The 17,169-nt window shown below is 32.1% G+C and overlaps 1 protein-coding gene across 1 annotated transcript in view; it reads left to right on the top strand.

The window, feature by feature from the left end:
- LOC145335349 (NACHT and WD repeat domain-containing protein 2) overlaps positions 1–17,169 on the top strand; it is a 106,737-nt gene that overhangs the window by 25,812 nt on the left and 63,756 nt on the right. Inside the window, exons 5-10 of the mRNA XM_080181084.1 lie at positions 1,086–1,130; positions 2,045–2,114; positions 2,816–2,893; positions 3,341–3,409; positions 6,275–6,342; positions 16,202–16,270. Of these exons, the coding sequence (XP_080037210.1) occupies positions 1,086–1,130; positions 2,045–2,114; positions 2,816–2,893; positions 3,341–3,409; positions 6,275–6,342; positions 16,202–16,270 (399 nt within the window). The remainder of the gene's footprint in view (positions 1–1,085; positions 1,131–2,044; positions 2,115–2,815; positions 2,894–3,340; positions 3,410–6,274; positions 6,343–16,201; positions 16,271–17,169) is intronic.

The raw sequence follows: 17,169 nt of genomic DNA, 5'->3' as shown, positions 1-17,169 counted from the left end.
ATGAACGAGCTGAGAGGATGAGTAGCATATTATTGGAACTAATATGAATTGATTTTGACGAATAATCTATCTTCACGAAATTTCTATCCCTACGAAACTTCTACCCATGACCATGACCATATATAATTATACTCTGTATATAATGAGTTGAGAGGGTGTCAGAAATACAGTATGGGTCCTAATTTTATCTACTTTGGGGCCCAGAAATATGGTTATAGGTAATATATATATTTATATAATTATACTCTGTATATAATGAGTTGAGAGGGTGTCAGAAATACAGTATGGGACCTAATTTCATCTACTTTGGGGCCCAGAAATATGGTTATAGGTAATATATAATTTTAATCTGTATGAACGAGTTGAGAGGTTGAGTAGCATATTATTGGAACTAATATGAATTGATTTTGACGAATAATCTATCTTCACGAAATTTCTATCCCTACGAAACTTCTACCCATGACCATGACCATATATAATTATACTCTGTATATAATGAGTTGAGAGGGTGTCAGAAATACAGTATGGGTCCTAATTTCATCTACTTTGGGGCTCAGAAACATGGTTATAGGTTATTATAAAAATTCAGCCTTAGACCTTAGGAAGGGTTAGGGGAACACCCCCCTTCCACCCTAAATCTCTTATTTTAACTATAGCCTTAAATATGACTGTGTGGTTTCCCCCCCCCCCCCCATTCATTTAGAAACCTTTGTTCATAGGTTCTTAAAAACTTTTAATTTTGTATTATTTTTATACTAGAAGTACAATTTTTCTTTCAGATTTAATTTTTTTGTAGGTTTTAAGAAATACAATTTTAGTGAATTACAATTATACCTTGTACTTTTAATTGCATAAAAACTAGACAAAACTATAATTGGTCATTACAAACAGAGACACTAACATTGATAGAGTAGCTTTGCTTCTAGAAATTGTCATTACAGTGTGGCTTCAAAACCAATTTATATCTGCTGGATTAGTATAGAACTGGTTCTCAGCCTTGCTTAGAAATCATGTATAGCATCATATATCAAATATTTTTCCACAAATATAAAATTATTATTTGTATACAAGTTTCATTATTTTAGGCCTATTCCATCAGAAATTGACACTGCAGAATTAGAATTATTGAGGTAAAGAAATTATCCTAATTTTAAATTTTGTCGGAGAGCTATGTTGACAAAGGACGTCCAAGCTTTTTTTTTTGGGGGGGGGGTTCAAAGTTTGAGGGGGGTAAACAACCCTTTAACCCACCATCCTTGGACGTCTATGAAGTCGATCCTCCACTTCAAATATTAGATTCAACAAGAAATATTAATCTATTTACAGGGTTTATATTTTTCCAAAGGCTTTTTTTTGGAGGGTAGGTAGGTATTTATTACCTATAAAAAGCTTTACTTAAAAGAAGAATCACATCAGTCCAGTTGTTAGCAAGATCTTTAGCTACAGACAGTCAGACAGTCAATCATCCTGTTACTTCATACAGACAGACACAATGTTACTTTCATAAAATAATAATTTTTAAAAGCGAAGCTTTTCTATAATTAGGGTCGGTCCGTCCGTCCGAGATAGTTAGCTTTTATTCGTTAATTTAGGCATGTTAGAATTGTCCTATCAATTTCAAACTTTGCATGGTGATTCCTGTAGTAGTTAGGTATGATTTAGAAAGCGTAGCAACTCTATAATCGTTACCAGAATGTTTGTACGTCCATTTTCAACATGTTGATTTTTTCACTTTTTTAACAACAAATTTATATATGATCTAATTATCCGATTGATCTTATTTTTGGTATACTGATTCCTGGGACAACAAAGTACAATATTATAAGCAAAGCAACTCTATAATCAAGTCCTAAAAATGTAAGTATGTCCTTAATCATTATCCTGCATCAAGCAATTTTTCAACAAATTTACTTACAATTAATATAGACTCATATACATTCATATTCTGATTATTTAGTTCTGACACTATACAAGTGTTAATGTTCGTTTGTCCTTCCGTTTCAGAGCTTCGCTTTTATGGATGTTGTCATCCTTGTTTATGTAGGGATGCACTTGTGTCTATGGGTAATGATGTGTCTCTGTTAGATAAATGGTACAGAAAAGATAGCAACAAGGTCAGTATCTATCTATCTATCTATCTATCTATACATCTATCTATCTATCTATCTATCACTTGTGTCTATTGGCAATGTTGTGTCTCTGTTAGATAAATGGTATAGAAAAGGGATCTAAAGGGATAAGACAATGGCTAATAAAATTGATGTACATCCCCTATGATGATACACAAAATTACCCATTCTGTAGATTAAAAATGGTGGAAGAAACGTTTGGACACTCAACTTTTAAAATATGGGTATGAAACATAACAGAGAGTTGAAATTTAAGGTAACATAAATAACTTTTTGAATCTTTTCTTCAATCAAATGATCATCCTATGATATAAAGAAGGAATCTTTTTTGTCTGGAGCTTTTTACAGATCCATTAAAGGTTTATTTTAGTGGAGGATCAATTTTTTTTTTTACTTTTTATTTTTAAAAACTTAAAATTGAAATTTTTTTAGTGGCATGGGTCGACCCCCCCACCCCTCTCTCTTTTTTAATGGCTCCTAGAGTTTTTTTGGGCGTAGCCGCAAGTATTTTATAAACAACTGGTCTCCAGTATAGCTCAATTATATGATTCCTAATCCATACGTTACGGGACCGGGTTCGAGGCTCTCCGAGAGGGGCAAAGATTTGTTGTTGTTCAAAATTTGGAGTTTCTGTGCAGTAAAAGTTGTCGAAAATATAGGTATTAATTAAAAACACTTTTTTACAGGTGCCACCAGAATCAATTTTGCTACCAATTTCCACTCATCTTTTCCATTTTTTGAATAAGAGACAGCCAAAATTGCAGGTAAAATATTTTCCAGAATGGCTTCGTAAACCGCTGGATTAAAACCAGTTTTCAGCCAAACTCAAAAATCATCTATAGCATCGAATTACAGACAATTTTCCAAGAATATTAAAATAAAAATCTAAAAATTAACATCAGTTTTGTTAGCCTAGTCCTTCGGCCCCACGGGATTTCAATCTTATTTTTTATTTTAATATCCACGGAAAGCTGTATATAATATGATACAATTCATAACTAGGACAAAAAGATAGACAAAAGAATTTTATCAGGATTCAAGATGAAAGTAAAAATATCTATCTATTTATGTATCTATCTACCTCTATATATATATCTATCTTTCTTTATATCTATCTATCTATCTTTATATCTATCTATCTATCTATATTTATAGCTATCTATCTATATATCTATCTATCTATCTATATATCTATCTATCTATCAATACAGGCTAGAGATGCTGGTATATGGTGGGCCACACTGGGTAAACTACAGCTTATGCTGAGAAAAGCTGCGAAGGTAAATTTTAGTTCAATTTTGTTCTACTAGATGTCTGTGTGTGTGTGATTAATTAATCTATAATGATATTATGATACTGATTAGGATTAAAGAAGTTTATTGTAGTGCTTTAAAAACCGACGTCGTATTGGCCTACCAGTTGAGGTTGGTGGCAGTAAAATAGCCAAGAACCAACCCAACACCTTTCCTCAATTTCCGAACTTAATTAGTTTATAGTTTACCAATCTGTTTTAATTTATATTTGTACTAGCAGTGGTTACGCCCCTAGAGGCATCTCGGGGCCCTTGGGTTGGGGGGAAAGTCGACCCCCACCCTTTTAATTACAGTTTTTAAAAGAAAAAGTATTATTTTAATGTTTGGGGAAGGCATTCTTTTCTAAGGATGATTTCTCTTTAGGATGGTGGTGGTAACAACCCCCCCCCCCCCTAAAATAGTTATAAACCTTACCAGAACCTTTGTGAAGCTACCATGTAAAGGAGAACCATATCGGTTCAGTGGTTTGTGAGTTACTTTGGTACACAAAGACACACACATAATCTGTTACTGTATTATAAGGATTTATAATAAAATTTTCTTAATTTAGATTGAAAAAGAAAAAGTAAAGAAAAGTAGGGGGGACTTTTTTTTGACGGGGTGGGAGTCGATCCTCCCTCCTTTTTTATTTTTGTTTTAAAAAGAAAACAATTTAAAAATTTCGGGAAGGAGTGATTTTTTTTCTAGGGACGATTTCTTTTGGGTGGGTGGTGGTAACCTACCCCAAAATATTTATAAACCTACCCACAGTATTGGAGAACCATATTGGTTCAGCAGTTAGCGAGATTCTTTGGTACAGACAAATAGACAGAGAGAAATCATGTTACTTTTTATATAATTTCACAGTTTTGATAAAAAAAACGGTCAGCTCTGTACGTTAAGTTAAATATAATATAATTATCCTATTGATTTCAAACTTTGAATGGTAATTCCTAGGCTATAATGCTTCGTGTTTATGGATGTTGTCATCCAGTTCTCTTATTAGTTGGCTTAACATCTTTGGGGACTTTAGTGATTTTGATTGGTTGGTTCATTAAGTTGCGTGTCCTAACGTTTCAACTACTTTTTTTATTCTACAGAAGGGGTAATTTTGTGTATCATCTTTGGGTATGTACATCGATTTATCGGCTATAATCTTATCCCTTTAGATACCTGATATAACGTATTTTTGTGTCATCCTTGTTATAGAGACAAATTATGTTTTAAAATGATTCTAGAGGATTTTGTTGAAAGTAGAGAAAAATTTATTTTTGATATAAAAATCTCATATTTTAATAATGAAACATTAATAAACCCCGACTTCATTTGTTCTAACTCCCCTCTAGGAACCTTTGGGGGATCTTCTGGATCTTTTTAAAAAATACTAGCGACTGCGCCCCTAGCATCGTTCTAGTGTAGAAATAGTCAAAACCCATTCACGTTTATGAAAATAAAATAGCATAAATCATTTAGGAATATATTTGAAGCTTTTCTATAATAAAGAATTGAAACAGTTCAGATGTTATCGAAATCTAAAGTTACAGACAACAAAAAACCTTACTACTTTATATATAGAAAAGATAAGTAGAGAGGGGGTTATGCAGGTGATACAATAAAGAAATTTATAATTTTACAAAATTATTTTTATCTCTAAGAAACACTTTTATACCTTATATAATTTCACTCTATTAGCAAACTGTACATAACTTTATTGTAAAGAACGTGTCCTAACTTTTGTGATTTTTCTTTAACCCATTCGTGACGAGCTCCTAAAGTTCAAAGTTTTGATTCGCCGGGTTTTAACAAAATAATTACTCAACAGAATTAAAAAAGTAAGGTGTCAGATTAAAGATGTTATTCTTTTTGTTCATAATGGCATTTTCCATAAGAGGTCTACAAAAAAAAACGATTGCATATCTATATTCTATGGACCATTCTACATCTAATACTAACTAAAAACACCGACTAGCTATTTAAAAAAAATCACAAAAGTTAAGACACATTCTTTAGGACTTCTTCACTCCCTCCTCCATTGAAAAACCAAACTATTTCAGATAATTTTAGAATTAATTCTTATTACTACTTTAATCAATAAAAAGATAAATCGACAGAAGAATTTCAGACGTTTTTCCTTAAAATTGCCCTATTGAGCTCAGAACCCCCCACCCCTCTTACCTTTTTTTAAATGTCGGGGGGCGGGGGGTTCGTTTGTTAGTTTATTTCTTTAGGTCAGGCTAGGTTACCTTATAAAGAGTACTGGGTAGCCCCGCACGCATGTATAGACTGGGCAGTGGGCAAGGCTAGGTAGAGGAAAAAAATATATTCCCCCCCCCCATTATTTCAAAAATAAGGAGGGGAGATGTACAAAAACAAAATAGATATCCAAATACCTATAGTACAACATTGGATTATTGCAGGGATCTAAAGGAATAAGACAATTGTCGATAGATTATTATACATCCCAAATGATGATTCACAAAATTAACTCTTCTGTATATTACAATTATTGGTTGAAACATTTAAACACTCAAGTTAATGAACCAACCAATCAAAATTTAACGAAGTTCCTAAAGTTGTTGAGCCAACGAATAAATATACGTTATTATAAAACTTTGGGGAGTGTAAAAACAGCCCAATGTCCTCTTCCACTCTGGATTATTGAGACAGTTTTAAGTATCCAACTTTGTTTTCAGGCCTTGTATCAGAATGATAAGTTTAGTTTTTAAGAATCCAACTTTTGTTTTCAGGCTTTGTATCAGAATGACAAGTTTAGTTTTTAAGAATCCAACTTTGTTTTCAGGCCTTGTATCAGAATGATAAGATTAGTTTTGAAGAATCCAACTTTGTTTTCAGGCCTTGTATCAGAATGACAAGTTTACAGAAGAACAAATGCATAACTACAGGATGGCTGTAACTGAAAGGTACATAGATAGATAAGTAGATAGATAGTTAGATAGATAGTAGATAAGTAGACAGATAGATAGATAGATATAATACAAAGTAGCTTGATGTCTGTCCGTCTGTCCGTCCGTCCGTCCATCTGAAGCTTAAGATCTCGGTAACCATGGAACTGATCGTATTCTACTCTTCAGCGTATATACCTATTGGTCCTGTGGTGGTTTTAAGCTATTTTCTTCCAACCCCCAAGAAATGAAATTTCCCCTCTCTCAAAAAAAAAATTGGGTGGGGATAGTATGGTTTGCAGCACCCGAAATTTTTATATTTTTTTTTTTTAAACTACCTCATGGGGCAAAGCCCCTAGAGGCTAGGGGCGAATATAATACAAAGTAGCTTGATGTCTGTTCGTCTGTCAGTCCGTTCGTCTGTCCGTCCGACCGTCCGTCCGTCCATCTGAAGCTTAAGATCTCGGTAACCACTGAACCGATCGAATTTTACTCTTCAGGGTATATACCTGTGGTGGTTTTGAGCTACTATAAAAGTATGAAGTCGTAAGCTCCTTTAAGGAAAGAACCGTTTATTTGTACATAAAATAAATCCGAATTTGATTTCTCTTAACCTCAAATGTATTCTTTGAATGTGTACTTGGCATTGCAATTCTTAAAAGCTTTCAGTATTTTACTCTCTTTATAACTAGCGGATACGCCTCTAGAGGCCTAAGGGCGAAGGAACCATCTCTCAAAATAGTTATAAATCTTCCTTAGACCTTTAAGAAGCTTCACTGTAAAGGAAAACTATATTAGTTAAACAGTTAGCGAGATTTGTATATATAGTAACAGTATGTCTGTGTGTAAAGAAGAATCTCGCTAACCGCTTAAACCGATATGTTTCCCCTTTACAGAGTAGCTTCTTATAAAACCGGGGATGGTTTATAACTATTTTGGGGAGGATACTACCACCCTACCAAGAGATATTGTCCCTCCAAAAAAATATTTATTCGTTTTTTCTATATTTCGAACTAAGAAATTATCAAAAAAAGTTATGATAAGTGCACAAAAAACATGAAAAAACAAAGTAATGTCTCTAAAGTTCTTATGGTAAAACTTTTAAATGCAATACAAGCAAAACTGGTAACTTCGCCCAAACCCTCTAGGGGCTATACTCTTAGAGGTGAAATGAACATTAGAGTATAAAAGTTTTAAAGATTTTTAATCAATATAATAGATTTGAAATCTGCATAAAATTTTAAGGATTTTTTTTAAAATTAGTTTTTTATATAATTCTTTATTTAAAGGCGCAAATACAAATTAAGTTAAATAATTTTGAGATCTGTGATTGGTGGATTGAAAACTATCTGCGCTCTGATTGGAGAAGCTTAAGTGACGTACATCATTCAACCAATTAGAGCGTAGGTAGTTTCCAATCCAGCTATCCTATTGGTCAAAATTTATTAACTTAAATCGTATTTGCGCCTTTAAATAAAGAATTATATAAAAAACGAATTTTATAAAAAATCCTTAAAATTTTATGCAGATTTCAAATCTATTATATTGATTAAAAATCTTTAAAACTTTTATAGTCTAATGAACATTAAACATTACCCTTGAACCTTTGAAAGATTTTATGGGAGATGAGATCGAATGTTTCTCCCCTCTCCATAAGTGCCTCTAGAGGCATCTATGGGTGTAGACGCTGGTATGGATTATATTCTAAAAAGAATATTGAGGATTAAAAAAGGTTATTGTATGCAGTAATTTTCCCCGAGAAAATAAATTGTTGATAGTATGACCAAGCAAACTTGGTTGGTGATTAGTCAAAACAACAATTATAATTAGCGAATAGAAAGCTCAGAAATATCACATTTCTTTCACATAAACCAATAATATTAATTTTAGAATGGACATACAAATGGACGGCGGTCATTTGCCAAAGAAACCTTTACTTAATAAAATTAACCATATATCGTCAGTCAGTCCATCCACAATTCTTGTATTATTTTTAGTTGGCCTTAACTCATTTTTTTAGACATTGACGGCAGTATCCTACTATATAAAGAAGCAAGTTTTTTTTTATATGCAGCCTATGATAACCTTAATTACAGAACCGATTGAGTTCTCCATTTTAGGACAGCTTAACACAGCTTCTGTGATGGTTTTAAGAAATTTTATTTTTAGATAAAATCTTGGGGTGATTTTATACTATTATTTGAACCCTTCTTAACCTTCAGAATATAAAAAAAATAGATTCTAGGGGCACATCTGCTTGTTGGTTATAAATTATAAACTTTTCGCTAAAAACATCCGAAAATTTAAAAAAAATTAAAATGATTTATAATAATTTTTATTTATTTTGTATAAACATAAGTTGCATTAAAGTTGTCCAAGTCTCTTCTGTGTTGTTAGGCAGAGATCTAAAGGGATAAGACAATGGCCGATAAATGTATGTAGTATGTACTTCCCCAATTATAATATACAAAATTGTCCCTTTTGTAGATTACCATTATTGTTTGTCCGAGTCTCTGTGCTGTTAGGAAGGGACCTAAAGGGATAGGACAATAGCCGATAAATTTATGTAAATCCCCAATGATAATACACAAAATTATACCTATTGTAGATTATCATTAGTGTTTGAAAAGTTTGGACACTAAATGAACCAACCAATCAAAATTCGTTAATAGTCCCCAGAGTTGTATAAAAGAGGAACTAAACGGTTCATCAATTATTGAGATACTTCGGTACACACAGACAAACAGGCAGATAGACATCCTATTACTTTCATATAAAGATTATGTTTGTTAAAATAAACATTTTTAACCTTCCATTTATCCCTGAACAAGAAAAGAAAAGTTGCATATCATTTTGAATCCCTGCATTTCCTCCTGCCTCTTTTCTTATAATAAAATGAAAATATTTATTATGTTAACCTTCTTTTTATCTCTGAAACTGAAAAGAACAACAATAGAAAAATCAATATATATCATATATATATAAATATTTGTATGTTGCACTAAATTTTCATGTACTCCAATAAATTGATACTTACAGCTGGCTAAAATATCCACCTTTTAACCCCATACCCGTCCCTCCTACTGGACGAACGAACTGACCAATAAATGAGGTCCATATTAGCAACCTTTTTGACGACAAATTTTCCACTGTCCATGTATCCATTTATTGAATATCCATTGGACAGGATTATGAATCCCTGCATAGGCCTCTTCATTAATATTCAGGGATAAGACAATGGCCGATAAATTGATACAGACCTCCAATGATTAGCACTTTTGTAAATCACAATTACTGGTTTTGATACTCAATTTAATGACCCAACCAATTAAAAATCAATAAAAGTGCCCAACGATGGTAAACCAAAAAATAAAAAAAAACGTTATTATAAAACTTTTGGGACTAGTGTAATAAACAGCCCATTGTCTCCTCTCTCCCTGGAATAAATATCAATGCCTGCATTTACTTGTAGGCCTCTTCATTTATATTGCAACAATGTAGCCAATAAATCCTTATACTAAAGTAACAGGATGTCTGTTTGTCTCTTTGTGTGTTTGTGTGTCTGTGTCTGTGTGTTTGTACCGAAGGATCTCGCTAACCGCTGAACCGATCGGGTTCTCCTTTACAGGGTAGCTTCTAATAGGTCCTGGGAAGGTTTATAATTATTTTGGGGAAGGGCTTCACCACCCTCCCAAGAGAAATCGCCCCTAGAAAAAATTACCCCCCTAAAAAATTTTTTTTTTTAATTTTCTTAACTAAAATTAAAAATGGGGGGAAGGCACCCCCCCCCAAAAGAAAAAAAATTTACCCCCCCAACTTTTTTTACTTTTTCTTCGATATTTAAAATTATATATTGGGTTAACAAATTCGACTCTTCCCTCCTCAAGTGCCCCCAAGAGGCCTAAAGGGGCGTAGCCGCTAGTAGTAAATAAAGCAGCGAATTTTGTTACTTGTCATTGCATCATATAGAGTGCTGTGAATTCTGCGGCAAAACAGATGGCAGAACGAGTGTAATAATAGAACAGCGTCACTTGTACTTAATAAAATAGACCAAAGCACACTAGGTTTGGTTTATGTACAAGTTTATTAATCAAAAGCAACACAATAACTAAACAATAAAATAATATACAGTTAAAAAGCAGCCTGATTTTGGCGGATTTTTATCATAGATAATTATAGTAGACATTGTTTTTGATGCACATAAAAAGCAAGGTTAGGAAAATATTATATTATAAAAAGTTTTGATAAAATAAAATACTCTTAAACCTTTTTTCTCAGTATTGTTTAAATACTATGCACAGTTTTGCGTCAGCCGAATTGTTTTAAAGTTTACCAAATACAAACAAAATCATTTGTATTGATTTTGTTCTAAAGGTTTTTAAAGTATACATTTTCCAGAAATCTAAAGAAATAAGACAATTGCCGATAAATTGATGTACATTCCCAATGATGAAACACAAAATCATCCCTTCTGTGGATTACAATTTTCTGGTTGAAACGTTTGAAAACACAACTGAAAGAACCAACCAATAAAAATTCACTGAAGTCGCCAAAGTTGGTAAGCCAACGAATAAGAAAACATTATTATAAAACTTTTAGTCCCTATGACATTGTGGGAGGGATAGTAAACTATATATATGAAAGAATTTTCAAAACATCCCCCACTCGTTGCTTTAAAAACTTTGGGGGACTTTTATAGAATTTTAATTGGGTCGCACAAGACACAAGTAATTCGATAAAAGTCTTGGAAATAATTAGAAACAAGGATGACGACATTCATAAAAGCAAAGTTCTGAAACGGTAGGACAAACAAACATAAACACTTGTAGAGTGTCAGAACTGAATAATCAGAATATAAATGTAAAAAAAGTTAAAACAGAATTGAAAGTAAATTTGTTGAAATACAGGATAATGTTTAAGGACATATTTATATTTTTAGGACTTGATCATAATTTGCTTTGCTTATAATATTTTACTTTGTTGTCCTAGGAATCAGTATACAATTAGATTAACTACGGGAATCACCATGCAAAGTTTGATATCGATAAGACAATTTTAACATGCCTAAATTAATGAGAAAAGCTCTCCGTTCCAGACGGATAGACTTACGATGACTATAGAAAAGCTTTACTTTTCAAATTCAATAAAAATAATTACATATTATAGTATTTTACAAATTTAGCGAGTTATAACTCTACAAATAATAAAAATTCTGTTAAACAGATGGACTTTTATGGCTGATCTTAAAACAATTGCAGTGATAAAATATATATATTCTTCATTTTAAACCTAAACATTTTGTTTTGTCCTAATTTTTCTTAAAAAGGCAATTTTAGGTAAAGATTTCTACGAGACTTAAAATTGTTTTTAAATTGAAGATGTTAAGTGTTACAAAAATTAATGTATAACTAAATGTTTATATCAAATTACGTAAAAAAAACACTTTCCCTATTATTAAAAAGATTAACTAAAATTCTAAAAAAATAACCCTTTATTTCCGAAATTATCAAAATACAAAAAATATTATTCATTTTTGAAATAAATAAAAAAGATATTGTTTTTAACAAAAAAAAATGCGTAATTTATTAGGTTAAATATTGTTTAAGAAGTTCCCAGAGAGAGAGAGAGGGGACAATGCGCTGTTTACTACACTAGTACCCAAAGTTTTATAATAACATATTCTTATTCGTTGGCTTTAAAACTTTGGAGACTTAGTTAATTTCGATTGATTATTAAGTTAAGTGTTCAAACGTTTCAACTACTAATATTATTCTACATAATAGATAATTTTGTGAATCATCATTTTGGATGTAATTCAATTAATTGGCCATTGTCTTATTCCTTTAGAATCCTGATATGTTACTTACTACAGCACATTATGTAGTTGTAAATAATATGATTATGGGGGTTCGGTGGTATCTCTCAAAGTACCTAGCAGAGTACAGAAACCCACCTACCTTATTTAACACTAGCGGCTTCGCCCCTAGCCTCTAGGGGCTTTGCGCCAAGAGGTGATACAAAAAAAATAAGGCGAAATTCGTAAAAGGACCAGGAAAATCTTTAGCAAAAAAAAGGACCAAGGAAATGTTCTGCAAAAAAAATGGGGGGGGGATTTTTTGTTTTTTGGGGTGTTTGTGGTGTCACACCCCCCACGTAAATAGCCTAAACCACCAAAGGACCAGTAGGTATATTCCCTTTGAGTAGAATCCGATCGGTTCAGTGGTTACCGAGATCTTAAGCTTCAGACGGACGGACGGACGGACAGACAGACATCAAGCTACTTTGTATTATAGATAAATCCTTAAATAAAGTAACATTAAGTCTATTTTTACAAAAGGATCTCGCTAACCGATATGGTTTTCCTTTACAGAGTAGCTTTATAAATATTTTGAGGGGGGTAATACCACCCTCTCAACATAAATACTCCGAGCTGATCTTAACATAGAAAAATCATTTATTAATATAGATATTTAAAAAAAACATTTAAAGTTCCTCTAGAGGCCACTAGGGGCCTAGCCGCTGGTTGAAAATAGAGAGGTGGGGTAGTATTTTGGCCTCAAGCAGGGGTTAGGTGAAGGTATGAGGGAGGGGGCCCTAGGTGGTTCGCTAGTCAGTTTCAGGAAAATCACCTCTGGGTTCTAATTAATTATATTTATTTTCCAATCTAAGTAACTCATTTTCTTATAGCTTCATTTTATAGCTTTCTTATAAAACAAGGATGACATCATCCATAAAAGCGAAGCACTGAAATGAACATTACATTAACATTAACTGTAGAGTGTCAGAACTAAATAATAAGAATATGAATGTATGAAAGTCGAAAAAAAATTGTAGGTAAATCTATTGCAAAACTTCAAAAATACAAGTTTCTGTTTCAGGACATACTTACATTTTTAGGACTTGATTATCGAGATGCTTCGCTTACAACATTGTACCATGTGGTAATAGGAATCAGTATTCCAAAAATCAGATGAATATGATGATTATAACATACAAAAATTTGTTGTCAAAAGTATTTTAGTATAGTTAAACTCCTTTAATGTAGAAAAACTTTGCATTTGAAAAAAGTTAGTGTCATACTGCGAATTGTGTACATGAACAGCAGGGACAAGGGAAGTTCTTTCTGATCAACAATTCTATTAAAATCACGCAACTTATTCACGAAACCTTTAAAAGTTTTGAATGTTTGGGATGATTCAACTATTATAAAAAAGGGTTTATAGTAAAGTAGATAAGGGTTTAAATTCGCTAAATCTCATCACTAAACCTCACTATTAGATAAGAAATTAGCAGACCGTTTTTCAAAACAAACAAAAGAATTCTTACCAAACAATTCAAAAGTAGGGAGATTAAAAAAATATTTTTAATCACTTCGTAAAATTTAAATCTTTAATTTTTTTTCTTTTCCATAATATTTGTAACTGATTAAAGACAAAAAAAACAAAATATTTTAATAAATTTTTACTTTGATGCATTTTCAAACACTTTTATTAACCCTTTAAAGCAAGTTAAGACAAAAGTTTCATATTGATTCAATGATTAAAATACATCTTACTTTAAAGCTCAAAAATAAAATTCATTGTTCATTACTTATTAAAACAAGGATGACAACATTCATAAGCGAAGCGCTGAAATTGAAGGACAAACATACATTAACTCTAGTAGAGTGTCAGAACTGAATAAACTGAATATTAATGCATATGTCTACAAAATTGTGAGTAAATTTGTTGCAAAACTGATTAAATACATGTTACTGTTTAAGGACATAATGACGTTTTTAGGACTTTATTATAGAGATGCTTCGCTTATAACACTTTACCTTGTTGTAATAGGAATCAGTATTCAAAAAATCTAATGACTAGGATAATTTTAACATACAAAAATTTGTTGTAAAAAAAGTAAAAAATAAGCCTGTTTTAAATGAACGAATGAACTTTCTGGTAACGATTATAGAGTTGCTGCGCTTTCTAAGTGGTACCTAACAGCTATAGGAATTAGCATGTAAAGTTTGAATTGATAGGACAATTCTAACCTTTTTAAATTAACGGAAACAGCTAACTGTAATGGAAAGACATATGGACTTACGGACCGACCATAATTATAGAAAAGCTTCGCTTTTAAAAAATAAATAAACATAAAATACTAAATTCTATTTGACGAACACCTTAATAACAAATAAGCATAAAAAGTATATATATTGGTGCCTTACCACAAAGTTGCCTATTAAGCACTGATCCCCCTCCTTATTAAGATTATATCTTTTGGTTTCCTTAATGCTATACCAAAAGGACCCCCGCCCCTTTGATCGTTTACAATTTGTTTTAAGTTAATGGTGGGGAAAGGGGGGATTCTGTGCTCTACAAGGCACTTTGGGAGAAATTACCCATTTTTAAATTCTGTAATAAGTTTGTAAATTGTTAATATTTGAGAAGATTAGTTGTTTTTATGTTCAATATTGCAGGACATGATAAATCATTTTATGATTTCAGGAAAGCTCCTTATTTACATTTCCTATTTCGACACTTCCCTCCAACTTGTTTCGCAATTAGAGGCAAGATGTTGTCAAGAAATACCAAATTAAACCACAACATATATTATAAAATTTAGGATTTGGAAAAGAATAGTTATGTAGTTCAGAATGTTATTGATAGGTGTCGTAAAAATTTTTTTTATGTAAAATTTTTTGATGAGATAAATATCTAAACAATCTTAAATATTTTTGAAAATATTACAGCTATCCACTCTTTGGGATTTTCAATAAATTTTATTCACTATTAAACATATAATTTACGAGTAGTCTATGATTTAGATAAAATATATAAAATATGTAATAAGCATTATTCAACTCGTTCATCTCAAAACTGAACATGGAACTAATCTCTGACTATCATTTTTGCATGGCTTGTAGTAAAGTGAGCAAAAACTAATAAAATAATGCTTGAGATTCTTATCAAATTCTGCCAAAAGTTGCATAATCTCATCATCTAGTTTTAACTGGAAATCTATGAAATCAGCTCTAAAGCATTGTTTGCCAGAATAGCCTTCCCTTGTCCCTGATGAACAGCTAATCAAATCAGGGAGGGAGGGGACATTTGGCTGTTTATTATTATACTAGTCCTCAAAGTTTTCTAAGTAATTGGATGAACCACTTTAGGAACTTTCTGAATGGTTAGTTCATTTAGTTGAGCAATCAAACATTTCAACCATAACGGGTAATTTTGTGTATCATTGTTGGGGATGTACATCAATTTTAGATCCCTGTAATCACATAACTATTCCTAACTAATTTATTAGTTACAATAAAACACTTCTTTATAACCCAAACAAGGATGACAACATCCCTAAAATCAGACGGCAGGATAAACGAACATTACCACTTGAAGAGTGTCATAACTTAATAGCAGATCATTTTTTGGTACATATTTATCTATATTTCAATAAAAGAACGGGCCAATTCTAATACTGTAGAAAATCTTTGCTTTTAAAAACTGTTTTCGGTTAATTGTAAGAATAAAAACTATTTTTAGTAGGGGCCTACTCCATTATTCGGTACAGGAAAAAATTGATTTTCTCTGCTCCTATTTGAGACAGACGTTTAAAATTAGTTTTGAAAATTCTTTATGACAATAAGCTTCTAGAATATAATATACTTTGTATGATAGTCTGTCGTTCATGCAACGAAAGATTTTGATGTTTATGTATTGATGTAATAATCCTTTTTCGAAATAGATTAATAATCGCTGGATTAAAAACGTTTCTCAGCTATACTGACAAATCATGTATGTCATCGTATTACAGACATTTTTCCACAAATATTTTTAATATCCGCGGAAAGATGTCTATAATATGATTCGATAAATAACTTTTTTATATTTAGAGAGGTAAGAAATGGATGTATCGGAATGCCAGACGACTATGTCAAAGATCACGTTATTATTTATACAAGGTAAATTTATTTTTATTACAGAGAAACGGACAGAAGGACAGACAGACAGATAGACAGACAGACAAAAATACAGACAAAAAGACAGACAGACAGACAGACAAACAGACAGACAAACGGACAAATAGACAAACAGACAGACAGACAGACAGAAATGGATGTATCGGAATGCCAGACGACTATGTCAAAGATCATGTTATTATTTATACAAGGTAAATTTATTTTTATTTAACAGACAAACGGACAGAAGGACAGACAGACAGACAGACAGACAGACAGAAAGACAAACAGACATACAGACATACAGACAGACAGACAGACAGACAGACAGATAGACAGACAGACAAACAGACAGTCAGAAATGAATGTATCGGAATGCCAGACGACTATGTCAAAGATCACATTATTATCTATGCTAGGTAATTTTGTTATTTAAAGTAACTGGACAAATTGTCTCAAAAATTAGCCATGTGGCGTCATAAAAATGAGGGGGATGAGAGGAGTTGTGGGAAAGAAAACCCCTAAAAAAAGAGATGGATAATCACTCATTTTTATGACGTCACATGGCTGTTTTTTGAGACACTTTGTCCAGTTATGTTTTAAATAATGGATATAGAAAACTTGGATATTGTGGGATATTTTTGCATACCCTGATAAAGGTTACCCCCACCTTTTATGACTTTACCCATCCCCTCCTCTGACCATGGACGAATGCATTGAACAATATCTAAGGACTCTATGTAACTTTACAAAGTGTCAAAACAATTAGCCATGTGACGTCATAAAAATGAGGGATTATCCTTCTCTTTTTAAAGGGTTTTCTTTCCCACTTCTCCTCATATCTCCCTCATTTTTATGACGTCAAATGGCTGATTTTTAAGACACTTTGTAAAGTTACAGTA

The sequence above is a fragment of the Acartia tonsa genome, chromosome 13 (genome assembly GCF_053477335.1).
Source record: "Acartia tonsa isolate MP-2025a chromosome 13, ASM5347733v1, whole genome shotgun sequence".
NCBI lineage: Eukaryota > Metazoa > Arthropoda > Copepoda > Calanoida > Acartiidae > Acartia > Acartia tonsa.
The sequence above is the reverse complement of the archived record's forward strand: the minus strand, read 5'-3'. Positions and strand labels throughout refer to the sequence as shown.